The sequence below is a fragment of the Corythoichthys intestinalis genome, chromosome 1, assembly GCF_030265065.1.
Source record: "Corythoichthys intestinalis isolate RoL2023-P3 chromosome 1, ASM3026506v1, whole genome shotgun sequence".
Lineage (NCBI taxonomy): Eukaryota > Metazoa > Chordata > Actinopteri > Syngnathiformes > Syngnathidae > Corythoichthys > Corythoichthys intestinalis.
Window position 1 is genome coordinate 42,881,138 of NC_080395.1, and position 11,624 is coordinate 42,892,761.

At 42.2% G+C, this 11,624-nt stretch overlaps 1 protein-coding gene across 1 annotated transcript; it reads left to right on the forward strand.

The window, feature by feature from the left end:
* The first annotated feature begins 150 nt into the window (after positions 1-150).
* Positions 151-5,901, forward strand: LOC130923981 (tigger transposable element-derived protein 1-like). Its single transcript, XM_057850261.1, has 3 exons — positions 151-3,272; positions 3,347-3,399; positions 5,234-5,901. Exon 1 carries the CDS (start codon positions 781-783, stop codon positions 2,482-2,484), a length of 1,704 nt encoding a protein of 567 aa, XP_057706244.1. The 5' UTR covers positions 151-780; the 3' UTR covers positions 2,485-3,272; positions 3,347-3,399; positions 5,234-5,901.
* Positions 5,902-11,624: the final 5,723 nt, after the last annotated feature.

The following is an 11,624-nucleotide window of genomic DNA, read 5'->3' on the forward strand; positions in this document are numbered from 1 at the left end:
TGAAAATTAGTTGGAAATTAAACTATCTATAGTCATTTCAAAGTCCACGTTGCATTGACTTTAATGTTATGTGGCGCGAATGGTTTCGTTCTTCAGATGGCCGACAAGTGACGACGTCCGTTCCCATTGGCTCTTAGTTCGCATAGGACATCTGTCCTTCGATATTGTATATCTACGGGTATGTCAACCTGAAGGAAGACGACGGGAGCAGAACATAGGGCGGCTGTGGTGGTTATCTTTTTTTTCTTGCATGTTTACAGCCTACAATAACCTGTCTGTTTTGCCATAAACTATCTACCATCGGCTTTTCATCCTCTGGGCACCGTGCAGACGCCACGCTGGCGTCGAACTGAAAACACCGGGCGGACGTGGCATCGCAGCGGAAAAGTACGGCGAACGTCCATTTGTGAACGAGCAGGTGTTGGACAATTCTTGAGGTTGCGCATGGAGACGTGACGTTGATTCCAACCGTGTTTACGAGGGCGTATCACGCCTGAAACAAGACTGCAAGTACGAAACAAAACGGGAAACGGAGTGTAAACAAAGATGGCGGCGCCCGTTGTTATCAGCAGCATGTGAAGACGCCGAAGTAGGGTGGGATCTTGACTTAGGAGTGCACAAACGTAGATTTAACGAGACTCTGTCGGTGCTTTGTGTCCCAGAACCAAATTTGAGGTACGAGTTCTGATAGTTGGCTCATTCCACATTGCTACAGTTCATGTGGTAACCTTGCAGAAAACGTCTTTCTGGGTGTTCTCTGCCAAATTAGCTTTTCTGACCATGGATCCTGAGAACAAAGTGACTCCCGTGAAGAAGAGGAAGAAGAAAAAGATGATGTCCATTCAATTAAAGCATGAAATCATTGAAAAATATGAGCGAGGCGTGCGTGTGGTGGACTTGGCCAGGCTGTATGACCGCAATACGTCTACTATATGTTCTATACTGAAGCAAAAGGAGTCGATTAAGGCTATAACGCCTGCCATGGGTGTCAAAATCATTTCAAGGCTTCGAACCTCTGTCCACGAGAAGATGGAGAGGCTGCTGTTGGTGTGGTTGACAGAGAAGCAGCTTAGCAGATGTCCTTTGACGGAGGGCGCCATCTGTGAGAAAGCACGGGCCATTTACACAGATTTGCAGCAGCAGACACCGGGCTCTTCAACGGGCGGAGCGCCGGAAGACTCCTTCAAAGCCAGTCGGGGTTGGTACGACAATTTCAGGAGGAGGATCAGCTTCCCTTCCGACGTCCGGCCTGTTGCTGTGACGAGCTCGGACGTGAATGAGGATTACCGCAAAACATTCAGCGATGTGATCGCGGCCGAAGGCTACGTCCCTCAGCAGGTCTTCAACTGCGACGAGACGGGGCTCTTCTGGAAAAGGATGCCGAGGAGGACTTTCATAACGACAGAAGAGTTGAAGACGCCGGGCCACAAACCTATGAAAGATCGGTTAACTCTAGCGCTTTGTGCAAATGCGAGCGGCGACTGCAAGATCAAGCCGCTGTTGGTGTACCATTCGGAAAATCCCAGAGCCTTTAAATCACACAAGATTATCAAAGAAAAACTGCAGGTGATGTGGAGGGCCAACCCGAGGGCGTGGGTCACCAGGCAGTTTTTTGTGGAATGGGTCAACCTGGTCTTTGGTCCTGCCGTAAAGAAGTACCTCCAGGGAAAAAACCTACCCCTGCGAGCGCTTCTCGTCCTAGACAACGCCCCTGCTCACCCGCACAACCTTGAAGGTGACATCCTTGAAGAATTCAAATTTATCAAGGTTTTCTACCTTCCACCTGACACCACTGCTGTCCTGCAGCCCATGGACCAGCATGTGGTTTGTAATTTCAAGAAGCTCTTCACCAAGCACCTGTTTCACCGCTGCTTCGAGGTGACGCAAAGCTCAAACCTCACGATTCGAGAGTTCTGGAAAGACCACTACAACATTGTGATGTGCCTCAAAATTATCGATATGGCCTGGCAGGGTGTTACCAGGCGGACCCTGATTTGTGCGTGGAAGAAGCTGTGGCCCGACGTTGTGTCGGAAAGGGCCATATTCGAGCCCGAGGAGGACGTTGTGGAGGAAATAGTGTCCCTGGGGAAATCCATGGGCCTGGAAGTGGATGAAGAAGACGTGAACGAGCTGGTAGAGGAGCACGCTGAGGAACTGACAGCGGATGAGTTAAAAGCGCTCCAGACGCAGCAGCATGCAAAGGTTTTGCAGCAAATCGTTACCTCGGAGCACCCTGCGACAGAGGAAGTTATCCCGACGAGTGAGATAGTGGAAATGTTGGAAATATGGGAGAGGCTTTCAGATTTCATTCAAAAGAAACACCCGGAAAAAGTGGCAACTGGATGTGCCTCGTCGCTTTTTAATGACACCTGCCTAGCTCATTTCCGAAATATTTTGAAAGAGAGGAAGAAACAATTATTGAAAAGACCTGCCAGTGAAATGGAGGAAAGCTTGTTGAAAAAGCCTAAAACAGAAGATGAATAAGTGGCATGTGAAAAAAAAAAATGGTGCAAAAATTTTGCATTGTGTTTAAACTTGGTGAACCAGTTATTTCTTTATGTTCTCATTTGACGTTTTTATACACTACAGCAATGAGCCAGGGCGCATATTTCACTTTGGCATTAGATCTCACAAAGCCCACGTGTCACACATGTGGATCCACGGAATCATTTGGTAATTTGTCATTGGAAAAGGAGGAAGAACAAAAAATTAGTTTTTCTAAAAGAATTGTTTGTCATCCATATAATTCATATTGGTTAATTTACCGCGGCACATTAATTGGGAAAATGCTGTGGTATTACAGTGTTATTTTTCTGTATTAATATGTATCACCATAAAGTGAAGTGTGTTTCTGGAACATATTCATGACTTTTGTTTTCGATGGGACCAATCGATTTAATATAAAAGGACATTGAGTCCCAAGCTAAGTATTGGAATGGCAAGAACTCGAAATGTGGGGAAACGGACGGCACTAAATACAAGCCCTGTGCCTTACAGTGGAACCTTAGTCATACATGCTGCCACTTGGCTCGGCTTATAGACGTAACACTGGGCCTTTAGTTGATACCCACTAGTGACATTCTGGATAATGAGGTCAAATATTGTTCTAAACTTGGAACATAGACTTTGTGCGACAACATGATTAAATCCTTGACAATGAACATCGACTGAGTGGCCAAGCTTCATGGCACCAACCCTTTATGGCGTCAACCCCTGGTACTGCACTGTTGCTGATGGGTTTTGGCCAGCGTCTTACACGTCTGTGTGTACCGGTAAATATTTCCTCTCACGAATCAGTCATCAATTTTCTCCTTTTCATCATGTATGATGTTTGATTTGTTTTCAGTTTGCTTCCTCACAAGGAGTGTAAATTGATCTACGTTGTGATACTCTTCTGTGGTAAGTATGTTAAGACGGCAAAAGCAATAAATGAATCATTTTTACAAGTAGGGCTGTTACAACCGATTGTTTTGATATTTGACTTATTTTTTTTTTTAAACATTTGACTAATCTGCTATATAAAAGTATTTTTATATTGCTCATTGGTTTCCAGTGCTAAATTGTATGCAGTGATCCCTCGCTGCTTCCCTTAGTCCATCGCAAATTTTTTTTCCAATTAAAATAAAAATACAGATGAGCTCTCCCGAACCAATCGCGTAGTCTCCCTCTCCCTCCCTTCCTCTCCCTGCTCTATGTTGCTCAGGAAGTGCATTGGAGTTGCTTATTAAAGTTAACGATGATTGACAGATGTTTAATGTTTGATTTTGCCTAGATGCCTGGAACGTTTAACTTGTTAAACAGTTGCCGTGGCAACTCATTGTGTGTAAGTGAGCAGCTTAAGCAGATTTGAATGAACTCATTAAATGAAGCATTTAATAAAGACAAGCATCTTTATAGTATTCTTGTTTAAAAATTATTCAGTGGGACAGTAACATGTTTAAAACTTATTGCATTTGAAATGCTTAAAACTTATTTATTAAAATATACATAGTTTTTTTTAAATTATACTTCGGGGGGGTGGGGGGAGTGAAAAAAAGTCTTATAAGTAACTCTTTCCAATGCTAAATCTGAATAAATACATTGAACACACACAAAAAAACCCAATTTTTTTTGGGGGGGGGGAGGCGCTACTTCACGGTTTTTCACTTATCACGGCGGGTTCTGGTTCCCGTTAACCGCGAAAATCAAGGGATCTATCTCATTTTGATTAGTTATGAGGATAATAATTTGCTTTGATAAATATTTACCTTATATATATATATATATATATATATATATATATAAGATCTAGCAGCCAGTGTAGAGTGTTGTCCATGTGTCTTCTGCTCATAGTTGGCTACTCCAGTTCCCCCGTAACCATCGTGAGGATAAGTGGTACAGAAGATAAATGAATGAATACATGAATATTTAGTTTGCATTTTCTTTTGTGTAAATTTTTTTTTTTTTTTTTTTTTTTAAATCAAAGATTATTAGTTTTTTTTTAATTAAAGGATTCTAAAACACTTTTTTTTTTTCGCTCTCGTTTTTGGACACAATTCGTCATTTCCATGTCCACCACCAGGCGTCGCCACCGCCACATCTGAAAACAGGATTCCTCAAAGAAGCTCAAGGTTTATAATTGGCTCTTGACAAAATAAATGTGCTCGTGTAAAGTGTGCGTTAGAGTATTTAGAATGTGGATTATTTAACATTTAATAGGTGGAATGTGAAAACGTCTGAGAAAGTCACACTATGTCACACAACTGTATTTCCGTCGTTATTTGGAGACTAGAGCCACCCAATTCAGGGTCTGTACACTCAGGGTGTGCATTTGAAGGCCAATTACATCACAAGGGAAGGCCTGTCTCGATCCCTCAGTACTCTTAGAATGCTCCCTTCACGTAACTCATAACTGATCCTTGTCAGCAGATTTGAGCTAATTTTTGGGAAGCAACGTTAGCACACTCAGCTATTAGCTGTATCCCAGAATGTTTTTTGTACTGCTGGAAGTAATCAACTTTTAATATTATTATTACTGAGGTTAGGGTTCGTGCAGTAATGGTATTTTAGATGTGGTTTACAACGTCCCGTGGCTGCGTATTCTTATATAGTATAAAACTGACGTTCTGGGCGTTTTCAATGCGAAATGGTTTGCAAACACAATTTTTAAAAAAAAACACGAAAGGAAAATCAAAGATGATGAAAAACAATGGTGAAAACATGAAATGACCTGTTTTAAATGGTGTTTTGACAGGGGTATCGACTAACAAGAGCTTGGGAGCCAGCAGCCACCAACCTCCTCTTAACCCTCTTCACGGGCCGGATTCAGAACCACAGTCTGGCACGCTGGACGCCATATGCTCTTCCTTACAGTCGGCCGATGCACGCGATCGCTATGCGGGCCGAGCGCAAGATGTGGCGAAAGCGATTCCCAGATTCTTTTCCAGCTGAACGTGACAACAACACCTCCAGGTGATCCAATCAGATTCTTCCCCTGCTCCTCAGCAGGTTCTTCCAAGACTGCAAGCTCAGCTGCTTGGGTTAATGCCAAGGCAGCCTCACAGACAAAGAGCAGGCTTTTTTTGTGACCTCACAAGGCAAGGGCTATAATAAGTCGGAAGCAAAGTACCAATCCTGTAGTTTGAGGAGGATTCTAAGTCCTGCCTGGGAGGTCTTGAATTGGTTTTGTGACGGGGGAAAAGGGGCATGAGGGTAATGACAGCAAGCATGTTTGCAGCTGACACTCATCTGCTTTTGCAATAAACATTTGTACTGTACTATTACAGTCAACAGACTTGGTGTCTTGTCTACTCTTACTGGCATGGAACAAGTGGCTCGTATATTCTGGAGCCACAATTCCAGCTGTTATTTCGATTGAGTAAACATTTAACTTATTAGTAATCGGTTTATTCTGCAGCAACTATCAACTCGGTGGCTGAAAGTCCAATCAGTGGCGGAACAAATGTGAACAGGGCCTGGGTGCGATGAGCATAAACGGGGAGCCCCGAGTGGATCGTCCGACATGGGGTCTTGGAGTGGTGCTAGTGGAATTATTCGTGGGCCCCTCAAGACGATCGTCTGCTGTGTGCAAGTGGAAATTTTTTGCGGGCCTCTCCAGACAACTAGCGGGATGCGGGGCTGGCAGAGATAATTTAACACTTATGCTCACTATATAACTTGAACAGTACAGTGACGCCTCGTTTTTCACTGTGAATGGGGATGATGAAGATGACACAATTCACATGTGTCAAGGGAACCTTAGTACCTCAAAAATCCACAAATAACTTAAATTGCAAATTTCAAAGCATGAATTGGCGAGGGATCTCTGTATATATACAGCTCCGGAATTCATCTTACCTTTATGTTTTGACCCTCCCCTCGGCCCGACGACGCCCGCAAACCGCACTCCTTAAAGGCCTGGGGTCGGTCGCACCTCCAGTGCCACTCTACGTTCCGCCCTTGTGTCCAAACCATTTAAACTGGGATCAATCGCTGCCAACGACAAGTCAAAATAGATTGGCTCGTTCATTTTTCTTAGCATTGTCAACATCGCATGCGGCAATCACATTTAGTCAGCTTTTTATTGTTAAGTGGGATCCATCAACTCCACTTGACTGGACACCAGTTCGTGGTTTTTGGCAGTCTTCTAAATGGGATAAGTCCAATATATATGGCGGAAAACACTCGGGTGACTTGATTTCCCCTCTGAGACTCCCCAAGTTGGCCAAATTTCAAGATTGTCCTATGTGCATGTGTGATACATCATAGGAAAGCTTAAAATGTCAATTTCCTGGGGGGAGAAAAATTTTTAACTGGAGGGCATTAAAAAATACAAATTAAATAAACCCGTAAACCCTAACTGCAAGTGAGCATAATTAAAGACGCCATGATTTTAATGAGATATTATCGCGTACTTACCCTGTTTCACTCAAAAATCCCCCTGTAGCATGTCTTACCGAGTGTCAAGAGACAGCTGTGAATGGCCAAAGCCAGACTTTTTGGGGATTTTATGGGTGAAACACAGTAATATAACAAAGGTCGCAATGCAGAAATCGCAAACATCAACTTTGTTTTTACCTAACACACAAATATGAATACAACAATTGAATTTTATTTGTATAGCCCTATATCACAACAGGGTTGTCTCAAAGGGCTTTGCCGAGGCAATCTGATACACAGTCAGAAACAGTAGATGAATTAATAAAGTTCAAGTCCTGGGCAATCCCTATCCTTAGATCCTCCATGTCGACAAAGAAAAACTCCAAAAACCATTTGGGAAAAATAAAAAACCTTGGGGAGAACCACAGCACAGGACAGGCTATAGTTGCACCAGGACTGATGGTGGGTATTAGCAGCAGGAGGTCCAATTTGTAGAGATGCAATAGAATGAAGAAACAAGCAGAGGTCCATCTAGCCAGATGAGACAGGGGGTTAAGGGGGGGGGGGCAATGAGGACATCCATCCAGCCAGGGTTCAGGATATTCAGGAGGCTGCGGCTGAAAAATAGCCCCTTCCCAGAGGGGAAAGGGGACACCGGGTGACAAATGATGAAGAGACTAGTCAACTAGATATTAAAATTAGAAAAGAGAAATGAGGTAAGACAAGTGGTAAGTAGAGTGAGGAAAAGGGGATAGGACTCAGTGGCCGAACTTCCCCCAGCGTTATAGCTTCTAATGCAGCTTAGACTGAAATGTGAGTCTAGTCCGATTTCAACTAGCCTGACCATAAGCTTTGTCAAATAGGAACGTTTTTAGTCTAAAATGTACAGACTGTGTCGGCTTCTTTAATACTAGCTGGAGGCTGATTCTATAAGAGCGGAGCTTGGTAGCTAAAGGCTCTAGCTCCTACTGTACTTTTAGAGACCCTGGGAACTACCAGTAGACCTGCATTTTGAGAACGGAGTGTTCTTTTGGGGCGGTATGGAACCAGAGCATTGGTGAGATAAGATGGCCCCAAACCATTAATGGTCTTAAATGTAAGAAGGAGGATTTTAAATTCAATTCTAAACTCAACTGGAAGCCAATGAAGGGCCTGGAGCACAGGGGTGATGTGCTCTTTTCTATTAGTTCCTGTTTAAAGTCTTGCTGCTGCGTTCTGGACTAGCTGAAGACCTTTTAGAGAACTTTTAGGACAAGCTGCAAGTAAGGAGTTACAGTAATCCAATCTAGATGTAACGAACGCGTGAATTAATTTTTCTGCATCGTTTTTAGACAAAATATTTCTAATTTTGGCTATGTTGAGCAGGTGAAAAAAGGCTGTTCTGCAGGTTTGTTTAATATGAGCTTTAAATGATAATTCTAGGTCAAATATAACTTCTAGGTTTTTACCTGTGGTGCTGGAGGCTACACGTACATTGTCCAGAGTGACTATCTGGGCAGTTAGAGAGTCTCTAACATTTTTTGGGCCTATTATAAGGACTTCTGTCTTTTCAGGGTTAAGTAAAAGATAATTAGTGCTCATCCAGGTATTTATATCTCTGACGCAGGTGCTTAGTTTATCCACTTGCCTGATCTGCTCAGGTTTAATTACCTGGTCTTTCCTTTGGAAAGATCAGGTAGTGAGATTCTACGGCCTCCCCCTATATATTATTCTGTTTTTTTTTAAAAATGGGAATCCTTCGGCGCGCTGCGCAGCCCGAACCGCTTGACCGATCGGCACCATTCAAGTATCGACACGTCCGAAATTTTTGCGCGACTCAGGGACTTTTTCAAAAGTCCCCAAAAATTTTTCCGCTTGCCCGTAAACGGCAATTTTCCGGAAAAAAAAAGCAATTTTCAAAACGCTACTTGTCCTACAATTTTTGACTAAATCGCATAATTTGGGCATCAAAAATTCCGGGACGGTGAGGGGCATAAAAGTTGTATACAGAATTTGGAAAAAATTTACGGTTCCCCAGAAATTTGACAAAAACTTGCCCATTCATTTTTAATGAGAAAAAAAAAGTTTCAAAATGTATCCAGTCCTACAATTTTTCACCAAATCACACAATTTGGGCATCAAAAATTCCAGGACAGGTAGAGGAATAAAGGTTATTAATACAATTTGGAAAAAATATACGGTTCCCCGGAAATTTGGCAAAAACCTGCCCATTCATTTTTAATGGGAAAAAAAGACGGAAGTTTCAAACTGTTACTAGTCCGCCAATTTTTGACGAAAACACACAAGATGGGCGTCAAAAATTCCGGGATGGCGAGGGGCATAAAAATGACAGCGGTAAATTTTTTGATAAAATGTACGGTTTCCCGGCAATTTGCCAAAAACTGGCCCATTCATTTTTAATGGGAAACAAAGAAAAGTTTCGAAATGTATCTAGTCCTTCAATTTTTGACCAAATCACATAATTTGGGCATCAAAAATTCCGTGACGGTGAGGGGCATAAAAGTTGTATACAGAATTTTGATTAAAAAAATTACGGTCCCCCGGAAATTTGCCAAAAACTGTCCCATTCATTTCTAATGAGAACATTTCCCATTCACTTACAATGGGATTTCCAATTGAATTTTTTACATTGCATTGATGCCATTGACGGCCATGCATGTCGAATCTATTGATGCCAATGTACTTGGATTCAATTGACTTTATGGATGTCGATGCCATCGACGGCCATGGACGTCCAAAATGTTTCCCATTCATTTTCAATGAGGAAAAAACTAAATTTCCCCAAATCAACAGAAAATGACCAGATATCAATAGGACGTGTCCCCCAAATGTCCCCGATTGCATTGCCGCTTATGGAGGGTGATGCCATTGACGTCCATGGACATCCAAACTTCCCATTAATTTCCAATGGCATTTCTTTGTTTGTTCATTCTATTGATGCCAATGTACTTGGATTCCATTGACGCTTATGTAAATTGATACCATTGACGTCCATGGACGTCCAAAAATTTTCCCATTCATTTTCAATGGGAATTTTTTTTCCCCCCCAAATCAACAGAAAATGACTAGATATCAATAGGACGTGTCCCCCAAATGTCCCCGATTGCATTGCCTTTTATGGAGGGTGATGCCATTGACGTCCATGGACGTCGAAAATTCCCATTCATTTACAATGGCATTTCTTCATGTTTGTTCATTCTATTGATGCCAATGTACTTGTATTCCATTGACGCTTATGTAAGTTGATACCATTGACGTCCATGGACGTCCAAATATTTTCCCATTCATTTTCAATGGCAAAAAAAAAAAATTGCCCAAATCAACAGGAAATGACCAGATATCAATAGGGCGTGTACCCCAAATGTCCCTGATTGCATTGACGCTTATGGAGGGTGCTGCCATTGACGGCCATGGACGTCCAAATTTCCCATTCATTTCTAATGGTGTTCACTTTGTTTCATGCCATTGATAGGCATGTTTGTCCATTCTAGTGATAGACCTGCGTGGGGCTAAGATTTGTATCTCCACAGAGGAAAGACCGGGTGTAATTTCTCCCGAAATTGCAGTTTCTAGTTGATACAGTTGTGTGCCGTCAGTGTAACAATGAAAGTTAATGCTATGTTTTCTGATGATATTGCATAAAGGAAGCATATACAGCGTAAACAAGATGGGCCCAAGGACCGACCCCTGCGGCACATCATAACTGACTCTGGAATACGGCAATGATTGCTGGTTTACATTGACAAACTGGTACCTATTAGATAAATAGGGTTTAAACCAGCACAGGGCTGCTCCTCTAATGCCTATGTCACATTCTAGTCTCTGCAATAAGATATTATGGTCGATTGTGTCAAAGGCTGCAACACAAAAGAATCCTTGACAGCATCATCAATTGTATACGAAAGGTATATGTCGGGACCAAACAGACAGAATGAAGCTGGTGAGTGAAAAGCAGGTATATACATACGTGACTTGATTTCCATTTGCATGTGTGAAAGATACTTTTGTTTCCTAGTGTAGACATCTTCAGTGGTTAGATCGAGAAACTGTTCTGGAATAAACTCCTAATACAATACCTAAAACGCTGTCAATTACAAACCGGATTCGGTTGAAGTTGGAAAATTGTGTAAAATGTAAATAAAAACAAAATACAATGATTTGAAAATCCTTTTCAACCTATATTCAATTGAATACACTACAAAGACAACATATTTAATGCTCAAACTCATAAACTTTATTTCATTTTTCAAATAATAATGAACTTAGAATTTCATGGCTGCAACATGTGCAGTAGAAGTTGGGAAAGGGCATGTTTACCACTTCGTTACATCACCTTTCCTTTTAATAACACTCAATAAACGTTTTGGAAGAGAGGAGACTAATTGTCTTAGCTTCTCATGTGGAATTCTTTCCCATTCTTGCTTGATGAACCGCTTCAGTTGTTTACCAGTCCGGGGTCTTCTCTGTCGTATTTTACGCTTCATAATGCGCCACACATTTTCAATGGGAGACAGGTCTGGACTGCAAGAGGGTCAGGGGAGAACCAAGGACTTTTTTACTTCGAAGCCACACTGTTGTAACACGTGCAGAATGTGGCTTGGCATTATCTTGCTGAAATAAGCAGCGGCGTCCATGAAAAAGACGTCACTTGGATGGCAGCATATTTTGCTCCAAAATCTGTATGTACTTTTCAGCATTTATGTTGCCTTCACAGAAATGTAGTTCACCCATGCCATGGGAACTAATGCACCCCCATACCATCACCG